Raw genomic sequence first — 17,799 nt, 5'->3', positions numbered from 1 at the left:
GACCCTTAAGTAATTACCTGAAATGGCCAGTCTTGTGGCATGCATGGAATTCCCACACAAGCCAGTAGTTCCCTTCCATTTCAATAGGAAGAACAGCTACAGGGCTGTCCCAAGTGCTGCCATGAATGAAGTATTTGCTTCCTCTGGTCCATGTACGTATCAGAGTTTGTGCCCATGCAAACAGCATGAGTATCTTTAATGCTGTAGATTCCCGACATGTTAACAAAATAGATTTTGCTTTTATCAGACAATTCACATTGTAAATATTTTCTAGGAATGAAGCATTAAAAAGTGTTGATGCTCATGAAATTCTGTTTGCTTTTATTTTTAAGGGATGAAAGTCCATGGAAACCAAGTTTCCTGCAAAATATGATAGAAGACAGAACAGAATCTGCATTATCGTACTATGAGTTCCTTTTGCATATTCAGCAGCAAGTGAATAAATGAGTCCCTTTCGAAGGACCGTTCCTGCATACAGAACACTTGTGCTAGTAATGCTCCTATAAAGTTTTTGGCCTGATCCAGTTGATGAGAATCTCACTGTGATTTTCAGAAAGAAAGGAAAAACAAAGCAAATAAAGGACCACCAAATCTTGTACTTCAAACAATTAAAATCCATTTGAACATGTTGGATGCCTTTTTAATTTGCTGCAGAATGTTTCACTGTAAGTAGCATTATAAAGGCAATATTGAAGAGCTGAACCTTTATACAAGATTTTTTTTTGTTCAAAATACTATGTTTCTAACTTTTTGTTTTGTTTTTCTGCTTTGTTTTGCTGCTATATTTCAAACCTCCCAAGACTGAGTTGCAGGGAAACTATATTGTCTTGATTTATACAATATGTATCACTAATTTTTTTAAAAATACATTTTTAAAGAAGCAATGAAACAATTTGTGGTGAACAAAATATTTAGTTTCTAGTGCTTTTCAAAATGGATTATGATAAGCAAGGCAGAGTAAACGTGAAGGGATCTGGCTGGATTTAAATGAATATGAAACAATTCATTTAAAAAGCTTTAAGATGCACCAGTATTCTAGTACCTGAAAGAACCATGAACTTGCACTATGTCCATTGAGAATTATAATCACATGGCCTGAATCGGCTACAAAAATGGTGACCATGGATTCTTGTCTTTGATAGTAACATGATGTGTGTAAGTCTTAATTCATTAATTGAAAGTAAATAGGGGAACAGACTGTTCAACCAAAAGTCATGGGTTGCATTTGATTAAATATAAAGTCACATTTTTATATTCAGTTAAGATTTTTAATACGAGTGCTTAATGGTGACACTAAGCCATAATCATCACGTTAAAAACAGTGTCGAGTAACTTGTCTAAAATCCAGATGAGCATCTAACATGCTGCCATTTAAAATTGAAAAATGCAGGGAAGAATTTTTGTGGCTACAATGGAAAAAGATTTCAGAAATCCCACTTAATAGGCAAGAATCCCAAGTTCTGCATAGTATAAGCAAGAATAATAAATGTTAGTTTTACTCATACCCAGGAAACTACTGTGAAATAAATCATGGCAAACAGCATTAGTGTTTTTATGTAGATTACCACACAAGCAGCCAGCATTAGTATCATCCTTCATCCATGGTAGAACTTCAACTTGTAGCTGTCTTGGATTTCTATTTTCTCTCACACCTCTTCTCCTCTCCCAAGAAAAGTGGATCGGAAATATATTTCCATTGCACTTCTTCTTTGGTGTTCCTTTTGTGGAATGATACTTTGCAGCCATTTTTTCAGACCGTTGCTTTTGTTCAGTTATAGAAGATTAACTGAAATGTCCTCAGTGATGGGCATGGGTAAGCATTACATGCACAAAAAGCCACTAAGGTTCTCTAAAGAACTGTGGTGTTTATAAACCAGCATTTCGAATCGGAATACCAACTCTTATCTACTTCTAACAACATTGTCTGCTAATCTATCCAGTGTGTCAGAGTGGTCTATAAAAAGTTGCTTATAGAATTGCTTACTTTCATGTTACAGGTGGGGGGGTGAATCTCCCTCTTCAAAAGGGATTAAAATACCTGTTGAAATCTGCAAAAGAGAAGTTCCTTATTGCTGGTGTCATTCTTTTTTTAAAGTGGTAATCCAGTTATGGAAGTTGCTATCGAGAATGATATGCACATTTTCAGCATGTGATCATAATGCAGTGCGTGCTTGTGAGTACTGGAAATCAAAACCTGAATATTATTATTTTGACCATAGTTCCATGGACTCTTCTAAACAAAAGTGTACAAAATATACCAAGAACAATTGGTGCATAGATTGTGTGCTTAGATTATTTTTCTGGTTCAGGCACAGGTACTGTGCATGGATAACAAATGCATCCAGCACCCCTTGGGTGAATAACTGCTCCCTGTGCTGCACGCATAATATTTTGAACAGATAACTGGTGTCGCCAGGCTTGACTGCACTCCTTGGGGTGGTGGGAGCCCTTAATTGTAGCACCATGCCCAGCTATCTCCTGTGCACAAAAATACTTAGTTTGAAGAGTGTGTCATGGGGTGTGTATATTTCAAACGTGGTTTCACTTCATGTAAGGCAGGATGATAGGCCTTGACTGAACTAGCCTAACTGAGGGAGAAAATGATTTCAAGAATAAATCCCTAATCTCCACCTCTTTAACAAAAATAAAAAGGATGGTGAGCACATTATACTGTCTGGATAGGAATGCTTTTTAGAATGTTCATACTCTTTTTTGCAATATTGAATTTTCTAATTTTCCTCATGATGGACAAAACTACATCTGCTTCAAGTTGTACTCCTTTTTTAATAATAGGGATTGCAGGGCAGACCCATGTGTAAAATTGCCTATGCTATACTTTTACTTACAACTGTCTCTTTTAAGATCTGTCACAACTTAACTAGGCAAGAATGGCCCTGATGCTTCCATCTTAGCATGGCAGTTCACAACAGATGTTCTCTATTTTTCTAGTTTTAAGATTTTTAAACAATTTAGTATGATTGATGGATATGTTAAATTCAGTCAGCATCAAAACCATCCATTTTAATTAGCCTTTGCATTTCTGTAATTTCATAATTTGCAATAATGATGAGGTTTATTTTTATTCAAAATTAATTTAACAGAATATATAATCATACAGAATGTGAAGGGACCATCAAATGTGACATAAAGCTTCTGTCCACCAGTTACAGATTAAATCCTTACGTAGTAAATTTGATTTTGTAAAGTAGTGTAAAATATTGTAATATTAATCCTTGTTTTCTGAACTCAGACATTGATATTCGGTGTGAAATTGTAAACCATGCTCTTCTGAAATTGGAGGCAAGGTTTTACTTGTTCCCCTTTTTACAGTTTGTAATTTTCACTGTTTTATTCCTGTATAAAGTCATTTGTAACACATGCAAATGCTTATTTTAGCTGTGCTAATTTATCAAATTTGGCTACTCAATAAAATTAATTGAAAGAGCTCACACAGAACTTCATCAGTCCTTTTTACAAACAGAAGTTGGACGCCACAGGAAACTTGGCAGTGTTAGTGCCATAGCCAGGCTTGAAGCCAGACTGGAATGGATCAAAGGAATCAGTTTCCTACCAAGTACAGTGGTACCTCGGGTTAAGTACTTAATTTGTTCTGGAGGTCTGTTCTTAACCTGAAACTGTTCTTAACCTGAGGTACCACTTTAGCTAATGGGGCCTCCCACTGCCACTGCACCACCACTGCACAATTTGTTCTCATCCTGAAGCAAAGTTCTTAACCTGAGGTACTATTTCTGGGTTAGTGGAGTCTAACCTGAAGCATCTATAAACTGAAGCATCTGTAACCCGAGGTACCATTGTATGCCTGAAGCTGGACTGCCATCACCTTCCTGGCCACCTTGCCCCAAAAGGAAATATTCACCATTGTGCAATAGATTAACACTTCTGGGTCCAAGTAGGTTTTCTTGAGGAGATGCATCACTGCCTCATCTATGACAGATGGTACTCCTCACTCTCTATTGAAGAATTAATCACTTCTTGAACCCACCTAATCAACTCCCTGCAGCTAGCTCTAAGAATCCAGAATCAGCAAGGGACAATGAGACCTGTGGTCAGCTACACTTCTCTAAGCAGCTTGCCCACACCCTTAGGTTGCAATAATCTAAACTGATCCAGTGCTCCAGATGCCTTTGTTGGACTTAGTGTTCCCATGAGGATACTGCCTACCACCCTATTCACAAGTTACAAGTAGAGAGTCATTAGTGCACAAAAAGGAGCTTAAAAGCAAGTGTCTTCATTATATAACACACAGAAACCAGGAAAAACTAAAAGTTTGTTCAGGGGGTGGTATGGGCATTGGCACAACACTTACTTAGAAGGAGGGGAGGAATGAAGGACAAAAAAATTGGCAAGTAAAAGCATAATTGCTTCATATGTTGTACAAATATTAATGCTGTAATCCTCTGCTTGCTTATTTGGATTACAGCCACAGAATATAATGTAAACATGCATAAGATTTGGGGGTGCATGAATCTGACAAAATCTCAGGAAAGAGCATTTACAATGGCAAGGTATATTTCACCAAAACTTTAAAAACAACCAGAAACTATCAGGTATATATGACCCCCACAAAAAGACACGTCATGACATCCTTGGCACCCATTTGATGCCTATAATTAATGTATAACGACTCTACTGCTGTCTTTTGTTTAATTGAAAAGCATAGGTTTAATGCAATTCATGAATATTATCCTCTAGCTGTAAGGATTTCTATATTTAGGAAACAACCAGTCTATAATAGCATAGCAGGATGCGACACCATTCCTTACTTGTGTAACCATAGAAGTGTGAGTAGAAGACTTGGGTGTTTATGCAGAGATTGCTGGTGGGGATGCTGAGTGCAGCAAACAAAAACAACCCCTAATTGGTTTTGAGGATCTAGAGAGCAGTGGAAAGAAAGTAGAATGGGAACACATGGAATTAAATGGAAGGTGCCTGAGTATGTCTTTTTGTGTTATCTTTGGAACACATTAACACAATGACACAGTCACTTTCTCAAATTACTTGACAAGGCTTTAGAACTTCTAAAATCACCCTTCAAGAATTCCAGTAAGAATGGTGCAGTCCCTTTTATATTCAGACAAAAATATGGTGATCTCTAAATCAAAATATTGCAATTACAAAGGTGTGACAAAACAAATTTAAGCCACAGAAGAGGTGTCTAAGTGTGACATGTTTTATTGCAACAGTAGGGTTTTGAAATGGGCACTAATATTTTAACTTCTAAGTTATTAGCTGGACCAAATGATCTCACCTGCTAGACTTTTTTCTTTTATCCATATGACGACACTGTCTGTAAATGACTTCACTGTTGTAGTTAAGTGTTCCTGTAAATGTGTATGTGCTAGTCTTTTTGTAAGCAGAGGGAATTCATGGTTCTGCCTGAGGAGGGAGAATATAAACCATAGAAAAATATTTCTCTTAACAGTACTAGGAAGACTGATGCTGTAGTAAGTTTATTAGTACAGTGGTACCTCGGTTTACGCACTTAATCTGTTCCAGAAGTCCGTTCTTAAACCGAGGCGTGCTTTCCCTAATGAGGCCCTTCCACTGTTCTTAGAGTGAGGTAAAGGTCGCAAACTGGGACACTACTTCTGGTTTTGCGGAGTTCATAAACTGAATAGTTCATAAACAGGGCTGTTCTTAAACCGAGGTATGGCTGTATAGAATTGTAGAGTTGGAAGGGACACAAAGGGTCATTGAGTCCAGCTCCCTGCAATGCAGGAATCACTGCTAAAGAATTCCTGACAGATGGCCATCCAACCTGCTTACTACATTTGAGGTTTTGGTCTACCACCTTCCCAGGTAGTCTGTTCCACTGTCAAATAGCTCTTACCATCAGAGCACTTTGTCTGTTTGCAAAACAGCTCTTAGGTTTGGAACTTCAAGCAAGATGACAGAAAGCATGGTTTAATTCTAACAGTGTCATTTTTAACACTCCATAGCAAGGAACACTTTATTATATTTTAACTGCTCATGTTTATGATTTCACATGCCAAATTCTGGCGGGTCTACTTCAGATTTTGTTAAGGTTGTGAAAGAGTAAAGAGATTAATGTATATTTTGTAATTTTGTGCATGTGAAATATCTTTGTATGCATTGCATAGCTGAGTCAGTTTACACTTTGAGCCTTGGAACAATCTTAGATTCCTTAACTAAATACAGCTCTTCCTGCTTTTATCTTGGAGAAGTCCCCCAGACATCCAGGTGTTTTTAGACACCCATGATAGGAGAGGGAGATAAAACCTTGTGTGTGTGTACTTACTGCTCTGTTTAATATATGTTTCCATAAAAGACCACAAGGTGCACGTTGCTCAAAATTTCTTAAAAGGGAATATTAGTTTTAAAGGAGCAAAATGGGTGCCTGATGATTTTTCTTTAAAGAAAACAAAGGCTGTTTAAAAAACGAAAAAAATTAACACTAAAATTTGTGTTTCAATGAGAAAGGCAAAAGTAAAAATCGATATACAATAGATGTTGGCAGTTGTTCGTTCATAAATCGAGATCAGGCTGGGCTAATAAATGTTAACTCCAAAAATAAATCCGATTGTGGACCTCCGGTGCTTACTCCCAAGTGCATAGGATTTGCAGACTACATTTCCTCGAGTAACTGTCGTATTTTTCTGTGTCACTCCCCCAAATACATTTGTAGAGTCAGGTTTGAAGATGCCACCATCTCCTGCATTAGGACAAATGCTACAGCGTGGAGCGATTGTGACACCCACCCACCCTTTGCTGTATGAGGTCATTGCATACTCCTCATCCCCGCCCCGGCGCTATCAATGCCTGTCCCTCCAGCGCGCATGCGCAAGCACTTCTTCGCGAGGCTGCTTTCGCCATCTTTGCGAAGGGCGCCATCCTCCAGCGAAAACAGCCTCAGGTTACGAGCCCGTCGAGGGGGGTTGCCGTAAGCTCTCGCGGTTACAAGTAAAAGCCTGTCCCCACAACCCGCATCCAAGATGGCGCCGCTCGTCCCACCGGTTGGAGGCGGTACCTAAAATGGCGGCGCCGGCGGCGCATGCGCGTTAGCGAAGGGTTGTCAGAGCGGAGCCTGGCCGTTCCCCATTGTGTGCCTGCTGCGGAGAGGAAGCTCGAGGGCTTTTCGCTGCCGCCGCCGCCTCGGTGCTGCTAGGGATGGAAACGGAGCCTCTGGAAGGAGACGGCGGCGGCCATGAGGGGCCTAAGACGACTTCGGCCACGGCCCCCGGACTCACGGCCTCTCAGCGCCGGGCCGAGATTCGCCGGAGGAAACTGCTGATGAACTCGGAGGATCGGATCAACCGGATCATGGGCTTCCACCGGCCAAAGGCGGGTGAGGACGGAGCGTGGCTTTGGGGGGGGGCGGTTTTTGACTGCGCTGGGCGCTTATGAACGACCTCCTTCCTTCCTTGTCGGGGGTGGGAGCTCAACACGCGCCCCTCTTTCCTCGTCAAGTCCTCCTCTCCTTCCCGAACAATGGGTTAACATAGTCCGTATATTAACAAGCTAATCTGATAGCTCAAAATGACGCTGCCCCTCCTCCCCGAGTGATATATCGCATTCGTCTTATTTGAGGTAAAGGTGCTTTGTTTGAAGATAAATCAAGTTCTTTCATGCGATCCAAGGATGGCTGTTTCAGCATTGAAAATGGTCACACCTGCCTCTACGTCCTTTGGGAAGAACAGATCATGCACAATTTATAAACTAAAGTGTGTTTCGTTCAGGATTTGTGCTTCCATTTGCAATGGAGAATGCTGAACGCTCTTATATTTGACGCGAAAGTGCCAACAAACCATGCTGAATCATTTCAATACTTATTACTGAATGAAATCAGTATTTTTTTCATAATTCTATTCTCTGAATCGTTTTTATCCCACCTGTTGCTTATTTATTCACTCAATGTATTAGTTTTTTGGGATGACATATGGGTTTAAAACAGCTATTACCACCAAGAAGCCCTGGGTGGGTGTATCCTTGCAATAAGCTTGCGTCTGACTGCGCAAGAGCTTTATGTGAGAGAACTTTGAGAGTACAGGAATCTGAATCTTTCTACTCCTTTAACCCTAACCGGTATAACACGCAGACTGGTCTCTTTCCTGTTATTTATCATTTAGATAATGTTTCCAGTTCACAATATAACTTGTAACACTTGTTTGCCTTGTGTTGCCATTTTTAAATGTGGAACTGAGACCATGGTGATTTGCCTACTGCTTGCATAATGAATCTTTGTCATGTTCCTTGATTTCCTATTGAATATGTAGATAGTTTTATTAATGTGCTGTGCTTCTGGCTGCATTTAAAAGCAGAGAATGTAGCTTAACACTTAGGTGGGGAAGCTGTACAGTAGCTCCTGCTTTTAGTACTTTTTGGTCAAGAAGAGGAGGAAGAGAGTTGTGGAAATCATTAGAGCTTGCAGGTGTTTACGTGCTTTGATTCTTTCTGTGTCCTTACAGTACTCTTTAATATTTTCAGAGCTGAGACTCCACAGTATGTATTGGTGTCATTCTCTTCCTTCTAGTGTGTTTGAAATATTGGAGATTGAAATCGTTTCTTTCTAGTTTAAGGGTGCTAGTAATCCTCTGAAGAAAGATGACAACTTGAAGCACTTAAGAGTCCCTGAACCAGGTGTTGCTAAAGCTTTTTTGTCCCATGGGTCACATTCAGTATTGGCCAAACCTCTAGAGGCTGCAGGTCAGCACTGGATGTGACCACCCCATACCCTCACTCATGCACACTTGCATGTGTATACTTTGCCCTCAACTCTTGGTCATCAAAGTATTGGTCTGAAGTCCAGGGAGAGGGTGATTTTCATCCCCATCAGGTTTACAGCTTTCTATCATTGTAGCACCATTACCAGTAATTTTTTTCTGGAAAAAGAGTTGCAGGAACACCCACTTTTTTTTTAGTTGAGCTTTTTTTAGGGGAAACCAAAGCTGGCCTGGGGGGCAGCCACCCCTGTGCTAAATGAGGGTTTAGCACTGCTTCCTCCCCACAAACATGCCCTCCTTCCTTCTCTTCTTCCTGGTCAACACTAAGGGGAACAGATGCTTCATTTTAGATTAACCACTTTAGTTTGCTGTCCAAACCCTGAACTATGGCTAATCTTAACTATGGTTAACTATCCTAACACAGTTTGACTGAGCTTGGATGACATGAGAAGCTGTGACTAATAAAAAATTGAAAGCTCTGGGAGAGGTTGGGTGAAAGCATGTGAGCCTGGGAGAAATATAGACTTGCTTTCGCAACGCTAAACTGTGGGTTAGTGTTCTGTCCAAACTAACCCATTATGGTCAGCTTTCTCCTTGGCAGGCTTTGTGACTTTTCATATATGTGCTATAAAGCAGTTTTGGAAAGCCTATAGAATGGTGTTTTTAATTATTCTGTCACAGTTCTTGGAAAAAATAGGCATGAAATGTTTACACTTTTAAAAGATTAAAGATTGCATTTCTGGTTTGTACTTTTGTTCTTCCTTCTACAGTTTGTAGTCACAAATCCATCTTGGTATGACTTGTTTCTCTCCAAACCACTGTTATATGCAAAATGAGTTATTTAAAGAGCTTTGGCAAAAAGTCTCTCTGCAATCAATCTATTTGACTCAGGAAAAAAATATGTGTGGAAAATTTATTATTTGGTTATTTGGCCTCGATAAACTACTGTAACTGGAATGGAACCAGAGGAAAGCACATGGAATGGAGTTGGTAGAAGTAACCACTCTAGCTTCATGAAAACCTGCTCTTGAGGATTAGGGAATACTTTTGGTTGGAGTGGGCTGTAGTGCAGGGGGATGAAGGTGGGAGAGGGGATCCCCCAAATTAGGTGGAGACATGAGCTCTGATTGTGAAAGTTGGCTTCTATCTGACTTTTAAAAAAATTCTGCTGCTGTCCACATAGTATGAAAATTAAACCAGCAATAAAACGCAAGCAGTGCAATCCTTTTTAAAATTACCACTGAACACCTAGTCCTTGTGTTGCTTTCAAAAGCCAGCAAGTAACTTGTCCTGTGTCCTTTTGAAGGGAGCTGTTTTGTAGGCTGAGGTCTGCAAGGGAAAGGGCACCAACTCTTAGTATCTTTTTGAAATGGTATTATGCTTCATTTTTATTTATTTAATAAAATTATGCCCTTCCCCTTTGCCCTATGACTCTCCAGGACAGGTTACTGCAATAAAACACATAAAGCAACCAGTACTTCAAACTCATAAAACAATCAGTATAAATAACTAAAGCCTTGGCTATCTGTCAGTGTATCACTGCACAGGCCACTTCCTTAATGCGCAAAGACATGAAAGAAGCAGCAGGTATTTAGCTGGGGCAGGAAGGGGGAGTGTTATTAGGCTCAATGTGAAAAGTATATGCCATTCTTGTTTGACCCCTGTTTCCCTTACAGTGCTTAGTTCCACAGCTGCATGGCCTAGGACCTTAGTCTCTAGGGATCCACTACCAGTTTATGACCTGATCTCAGATGGTCACAACAGCAGCCCTACTGCTGTACAAATATATGGTTAAAAAAAAATAAGAAGAAAATGTTCCACAGATGCATGTTTTGGTTTAAAGTGGGTCCCAGGTTTGAAAACATGGAAGACTACTAGCCTAGGTCTTGTAGAGTAACCTACAATATTTAGCATAGTGACTCTTTTCTTCTTTACCTCCTCTTTAGATGATGACAGCCATTCAGAATCAAAACTTCAGCTGGAACAAGATAAACCAAGCACTCTTCCCACTCCTGTTTCCAAACGGGTTGTGCTAGGTGACACTGTTTGCAGTTTGGCAGGAACAGCCGACCACGCAAGCAGTGCAATAGAGCACAAGGGAGAGAAAAAGGACTTGTTTAGCATAACTCCCGAGGTTGGAAATGATGGCACTGGCGAGCTCCGACAGCGCAGCAGAGGGGATCTGATGGAGGTTCCGCAGAGAGCACCTCGCCACGGGTTAGACCAGTATCTCTCGAGGTTTGATGAAGCGATGAAGCTAAGAAACCAACTTATCAGTGAGAAGCCAAGCCAGGAAAATGGAAATGTGGTGGAGGAATTTGATTCCTTCCGCATTTTTAGATTAGTGGGGTGTGCGCTACTTGCCATTGGAGTTAGAGCTTTTGTCTGCAAATACTTGGTGAGTAAAGAAAAGTCTTAGTAACTTAGTTCTTCTTGTTTATTTGACCTGGTTGCCTTACTGATTAGCCCAGAAAGTTTGACAGTGGAATTTGCATTTGACAGATAAGGAATTTATGCTGAGAAAAGTAATAACTTTCCCTAGGCCCACCCATCAAGTTCATAGTTAAGTAGAGATTTGGATTTAAGCCCAAATCCATAATTCTGTCCACTCTTCAACAGTGGCTTGCCCTAAGTAGTGATGATTGAGCAATGATTATTTTAAGACACATGGTGTTTGGCAAGAGGATCAGAACCACAAGAAATTGTAAGCCCTGGCCTAGCAAAAGCATCAAGAAATTACTGTACTTTGGCGCTCTTCTGTATTGGCAATAATTAAGCTATGGGTAGTCCTGGAAGCCCAGGATTGCCAGCAGTGTTGTTTGCTTTTCAGGCTGTGCCAAGTACTGCTGACTACTGTGTGCTAAAACACAGCTGACAATTTACTAGCCAGTGATAACATTTAATAGTGGAACAAACGTGGCCTTATGCATGAAGCTTAACTACAAAATATGCCTAGATTTCACCTTGTCTTAATCCTGTTGTGAGCTAATCACATGAATCAGCCTCTCCAAAGCAATTGGACTAAAGTTTTCTTGCCATCAGAACCCCTAAGGAAGATGTAACCGTCTGATTTTAGGACTGAGGTCAAGTTGGCAAGATATGGACACAAATTTCTAGACATCAAAAATGAAGAAGACTGCTATCTTAAATTACTTAATCATCTGTCAAAAATCATACAAAACTATCCAAACCATTTGGAGATTCCCAGGCTCATTTTTATGGGAACTGGGTAATCAGCAGAAAAGCATTTCCTAACTATATAAAGTGCAATGCCTAATCATTTCTACTATCAAGTGGCTTTAAATTATTCAAAAGTAAATTTGAATGTTAGTGTTTAATTATGTGCAAGGATGATTATTTACTGAATGATTCATATGAAAGTTTTCCTTGGGGACTTTTTGAATGGACATGTTCCTAGACATTACTATAGCACTCTAACCCTATAGGTCTGTACCAGTACGTTAGATATATGTTAGTGACTTCTCTGGATCTTCCTTAAATATAAATTCAGTCTGTTTTGACAGTGGTGCTTTCAAATTTGGTTCTCTTCTCTATATTTTCCAATCAATTGGCTGAAACACTTCATAGACTATTTCCTTGAAATAATGTAGCAATGTGAATTTCTTGTTACTACTTTCTGTTTCATTTAACTTCTTTGTTTTTCCCCCCCCACAGTCAATATTTGCTCCATTTCTTACCTTACAGCTTGCATACATGGGGTTGTCGAAATATTTCCCAAAGGTAAGACCTTTTTTTTAAGGATAAACGGATTATCAAAATGTGTTAACTTAAAAAAAGATATGATGGAGAAAGCTCCGTGTTAGAATTTTCTTAGCTTTTATGCAGTATAGCAGATAATGACAATACAGTACAATGCTAATTTAGGTTTATCAGCAATTGTTTGCATTTTGTGTATATACATTTTGAATACTTGAGAGTAGTCAGCTACAGAGACAATGCATAAACTCTTCAGTACTGAGGATCTTCATGGGTGTAAGTTACATTCAAATATAGAATACCTTACTTCTGAGTAAATTTTAAAGGCCTTGAATTTGTAGCCCTGGCATGAGGTTTCTGTCCCCTTTGCTTTACATTTTTGCCCAGGGATTGATGCACAGCCTCATGTCTTCTCACCTTTTAGTGTATTGATCAAATATCTTACTTTTCTTTCAAACTGGTGACGTTTTCAGCTAACTTTCCTTTGCTGTCATCATTGTTTTTGTGACAGTATTGAGTGAAACATGAGAATTACCAAATGTGGATGACAAGGGACTTATTAAGTAACAATCAGTGGACAAAAGTCCCTTTTAGTATAGACAACTGGCAAGCGAATGTAATGGAACTTTGAAGAAAGGAACAATTTCCAGTGTGATAACACTGTTTCCAAGTCCCAAAGTTATTACTTCATCACTGAAGCCTCTGCCCTTGCCTGATGAATGTAAGAGAATAGCTCCAGCTGCTATTTGTGAACAGAAAGAGCTCATCATAATAGAAACAAGCAACCAAGATTACAGGAAAATACCTTTGAGATGCATTTTTAAATGCACTTTGAGAAGTGTATCGTAAAATATTAGGTAATATTATGAAATGTATTATTATTATTATTGTTATTATTATTATTATTATTATTATTTGAATGTATATACCTCCCTATACCCGGGTGCCTCAGGGCAGTTCACAGAATAAAATCAAGTTATAAAACCACAAAATACCTAATAAAAATAAAAAATAAATGTATTAAAGCTCTGATAAGGTGCTTAAAGATGAAAGCTGTGAAAAACGAAGTAATTTTTATTTCTTATACAGAGTGAAAAGAAAACGAAGACCACGGTATTGACTGCTGCTCTTTTACTGTCTGGGATCCCTGCAGAAGTGATTAGTCGTTCCATGGACACTTACAGCAAAATGGGGGATGTTTTTACAGACCTTTGTGTCTATTTCTTTACTTTCATCTTCTGCCATGAACTGCTTGTGTTTTTTGGTTCCTGAAGTGCCATGATAGCTGTGGAACCTGGTGTAATACTTCAGCTGGACTGCGTCACTCTTGATTTCATACATGTCTCTGGATATATAAACAGTGTTAACCCTATATCCAATACTTGGTTCAGTGCAGCTTTGATAGCGAAGAGCTTTGAAGTCCTGGCTTTGAAGCTGAATTGGTAGATTTTGAGTACAGTACAGAGTGATCTCAGATATGGACGGTCAAATGCAAATATTGGTCAACGGTCCAATGATACACTTTTCTGTAAAACTGAAATGTGTCCTTTCTGTCCACCACCCCAATTAAAAAGAATCACCCTGAAACTGTAACCTTTCCCTTTGGCTCTATGATTTGAGAGCACAGTGCAGCTGAGGTCTCCTACTTGAATAGAATTATGTTAGTCTTTATGGGTGAATCCAAGGATTCCATGAGCAAAACTCAACTCATCAGACGCTCCTGCTGGAGGAAAGGTGGGGGAGAGGATTTTTGTGTTCCTCCTATACCAGAGGGCTGGGGATTCTCCAGAACTTGCGGGGGTGGCACAGGAGGAAATGGAGATCAGAAAAATTGTTACCCTCTCCCTTTTCCCAGCAGGAGTCTCTGACGGGTCTCTTTTCCTCCAAATGGATCTTTCTGTTCATGGAAGGAAAGCTCTGAATACAAGCTTATCATAGGAATATCCTATTTTATTAGCTTATATCCCTCAATTCATGCATTTTAGCAGTCAGGATAGTCTTATCAAAATACAGCCAGCGCCAAGATTGATTCTACAATAGAATTAGGCTGGATATAAGTCATCATTTTATGTCTTCCTTAAATGGGGTAGTATTCTCTTTGCTTTCTTGTAGTTAGGGAGGTTTGATTTTAGGATGTGAATGCAAGAGCTAAGACGAAGCAGTGAAATTCAGCTTCTTTATGTGTTCCCATTAAGCATTCATTGGGTGATATCAAACATTAATCTTACTCAAAGTAGACTCATTAAAATCAGTGGATTTTAGTCCTTCATTTCAGTCAGCCTACTCTTGAGTTTGACTTCCATTGGATATTGCCTGTTATCTTTTTTTAACCTGACTAGGAATCTTAATTACTTGTGTTTACATGATCTAATGCAATATACAGCATTAGTGCAGATTTAAAAGCTGCTCTCTTGGGTAACTATACTTTCGTACCTAAAAATGTCACAAGTTTTGCTCATTCCTCTGACTTGACAAGTGCTTTTTTTTGTTCATTGTAGTGTAAACTAACACAGGTTTCTGCTTCCTATTTCCTATATCTTCCGTTGCAAGAATATTGCATGTGGAGTCCAGCCTCTTCTGTCTGGAGATTCAAGGGATCATTACATTTATCAGTAGCAGGGGGGAAATGTGACTTGTAAGAGTACAGACCAGATTTTAACCACAATTTTAATCAAATTATTAGTTTGTACAGTTGCTTACATGTTCATTTCACATGGGAATGCTGACTCACAAGTAAGTTTTTATAACCCATCTGAAACAGATACTTGAAGCGTCTTCCATCAAAATCATTAGGGCAATTCTAGGTAAATGCTCTTGATTGGTTCATTTCTGAAAGATTCCGTTCTATTGGTCAGTACCATAAAACAAGTCTTTACTTGGTTTTAGCTGCTGGTCCTTCATATTTATTTATTTATTTAGAGTTAAGTTCCTTCAGTAAATCACAGTTGTTGTTTACCATTAAAAACAGATTTTATTACTAAAATATACATAAAAATAAATTAAGAACCCTATAATATTTAAAGGCTGGTTCAGAGGAAGCCCAGATTAAGAGAGCATGCACACCCAACCTTCCTTTCTCCCTCCCCATCTTTCTCTGCTCTGCTTCAGTGCTGTGTGCAATGTTTGCGATCCCTGGTTCACTTCTGAACCTGCCACCCTGACATGTAATTGGCACCAGGCTTAGGTATTCAGTGAGAAATTAGGCTGGGAGAAATCAGGCTATTATGTAATAGTTCCCTTTATGCTGAAGGATGAGTGGATATTTGCCTGGGACCTTAAGAATTAATGGGATTAAATGTTCTGGAGGTACAGTGGCCATCGTAAACAATAGGTGTTACCCATGTAGCTGTGATCCCCTAAGTTACTGAAATCATTCTGTGATTATAGAGGCTAATGTAGCTTCTCTTTTTAGAGGCGGTCACTTCTTTGTTTTTGTTTTGAATAATAAAAATAAGCTGTTTTCCTTATTTTGCTTCTTTCCTCCGTTACAGTTTTAAGACTGCATTCATTGACCCAAGGTTCATTGTTATAATTGTATCTGTTATATGAAGAAAAGAGTTTTTAGAGTAAATATGGATGCACTGGAGACATCTGTGCACTTGGATTGAGGTGTTTGCCATGGCAGTTTCCCGCGCTGAGGACATGATTCTGCTCAGTTTAAAAAACCAACTTTACTCTTTAGCAGTAGGAACGGTTGTGGCAAAAACAGCAAGCAAAGCCCTGTTTGTATCCGAGTTCTTTCCTGGGCATGTATTTCTTTCCTCCCTAGAATCGGGCCATGATATATTCTATTGTGTTCAGTAGACTTTGCACTACGATAAACTCTCAGCATCTAATTGTATATGCTAAGGTCTGACTATATCTCTGTCGACATGTTGAAAGGTTCTATTTGAAGCTAATGGATGTAATACAAAAGATTCAGAACAATTGCTTTGCAAGTGAGGGCTGAAATTGAGCTGGCATTAATAATTCTATCTGTAAGGAGTGACTGTTGCAGAAATACTGTATCTGTGTCACACCTTCAAAATGCTTTGAAGTTTTCATCATTCCCAACTAATAGTTTCAGAAAGCTGATAGACTTAACCATTAAAACACCTTTCAGCTGGTGTTTCTGAATTTCTTTAATTCATATTTGCCAAGCTGGACTTTTCAACAGTGATAAATCAGTATCAAGTCTAAAATTTAATGGGTAGAATATAGAATTTTCCCATATTGCCCACTTCCGCTATGAAAAGTGATGTATAGGGTGGGATAGCAGGTGAATAGTAAAAAGGTGTTTTGTATGTGGTTCCTTTTGCAAAAACCTCATTTTGCAAAATCCAATAAACCTCATGTGGTCATGTATGTCCTCCAGTGTAATTATTTCTAGACTGCTTCTATGAAGTCTGTTAACCATTTATTTGTTGGCATGCCTTTGTAATTCATTTTTAAAGACTACTTGGGTTGTCAAGTGTTTTACTAATACCTTTCCAATGTTATTTTCATTTCCAACTATAGAATATATGTTCATGTAACTTATGGACAAGCATGATTTAGAAAGGAAAGAATTAAACACTGCAGCTAGCTCTGTTGAATCTGTTTACACACCACAATAGCAACATGCCATCTACCAGCTGAACAAGGACAATAATGTGTAGAAAGACCAGAATGGGAGTTATGCTGAACAGCTGGTAGCAACAAGCATTGCATGTCACCCTTCTAGAAAAATGAACACAGGAACTAATGAGAGAATTAAAGAAATGTCATATTTCTATTTACAATTGTGAAAAATGTACACTGTGGTACTGTACTGTGCAATTCCACCCTGAAAGAACATCTGGAGAACTACGGAACACTGTGTTTGGACATCTGTAAAAAAGGAAGATTATTTCACCCTTTGTCATACTAACAAACTGAGCATGCTTCTCTGCCAATCCTGCTCCCGTCTCACCCACCCAGTTCCATCACAACCACGAAGTAGCTTTTTACTGTAGGCTATACCAATGCACTACTACTAGGTCAACAGTTGTCCAGTCTCTCTCCAGATTTGGTGGTTTGTTTTATTTATTTATATCTACATCCATTAGTCACATGGTGTACTGGAGCATCTTAGCATATTTGTAAGATGCTTAAGCAGTGACTGTGTTAAAAAAGTATATCTATAGACACACGAATTAAAGCAGATTGATGTAGCATGTCTCTGCATTTAAAGTCACTGAAAGCAGCATGAAATAGCAATAATTCCATACAATTAAAGAACTTGCTATCCCAGGTCTCCTCATCCCATGATTCTGCTCACTGTAATACTGTTGCACACACCTCAATTCAGTTTCCTTGCAGTGAAGGTCACTGGAGACTGGTGATTTTAGGATATATGATTTAGTATAACAAAATAACAACT

General features: G+C 39.1%; 2 protein-coding genes across 4 annotated transcripts in view; both read left to right on the top strand.

The window, feature by feature from the left end:
- The window catches only part of SEC24A (SEC24 homolog A, COPII coat complex component), a 33,010-nt gene extending 29,554 nt beyond the window's left edge, over positions 1–3,456 (top strand). For both annotated transcript variants that reach the window (XM_081185489.1, XM_081185488.1), the window contains exon 23: positions 333–3,456. In XM_081185489.1, the coding sequence (XP_081041615.1) occupies positions 333–447 (115 nt within the window). In that variant the 3' untranslated portion in view covers positions 448–3,456. The remainder of the gene's footprint in view (positions 1–332) is intronic.
- A 3,325-nt stretch (positions 3,457–6,781) lies between these two features.
- CAMLG (calcium modulating ligand) lies at positions 6,782–16,759 on the top strand. 2 transcript variants are annotated; one of them, XR_014005693.1, is made up of 5 exons: positions 6,782–7,327; positions 10,649–11,100; positions 12,378–12,443; positions 13,509–14,539; positions 14,579–16,759. XR_014005693.1 is itself a non-coding variant. In XM_081185684.1 (4 exons), the coding sequence occupies exons 1-4, from the start codon at positions 7,150–7,152 to the stop codon at positions 13,689–13,691; spliced, it is 879 nt and encodes a 292-aa protein (XP_081041810.1). In that variant the 5' UTR covers positions 6,782–7,149; the 3' UTR covers positions 13,692–16,759. The 2 variants fall into 2 exon arrangements, 1 of the variants encoding a protein (XP_081041810.1); XM_081185684.1 differs by having other exon boundaries at positions 13,509–16,759.
- The last annotated feature ends 1,040 nt before the right edge of the window (positions 16,760–17,799 follow it).

The sequence above is a fragment of the Podarcis bocagei genome (genome assembly GCF_964188305.1).
Source record: "Podarcis bocagei genome assembly, chromosome: 2".
In the NCBI taxonomy this organism is placed as follows: Eukaryota; Metazoa; Chordata; class Lepidosauria; order Squamata; family Lacertidae; genus Podarcis; species Podarcis bocagei.
This window is presented reverse-complemented; position numbering and strand designations above follow the sequence as displayed.

Bases quoted from the DNA above. Each gene is read 5' to 3' on its own strand.
- CAMLG (XM_081185684.1), top strand. From the start codon at position 7,150: ATGGAAACGGAGCCTCTGGAAGGAGACGGCGGCGGCCATGAGGGGCCT. The intron at 7,328-10,648 runs GTGAGGACGGAG...CCTCCTCTTTAG, and splicing joins CTTCCACCGGCCAAAGGCGG to ATGATGACAGCCATTCAGAA. The intron at 11,101-12,377 runs GTGAGTAAAGAA...CCCCCCCCACAG, and splicing joins CTTTTGTCTGCAAATACTTG to TCAATATTTGCTCCATTTCT.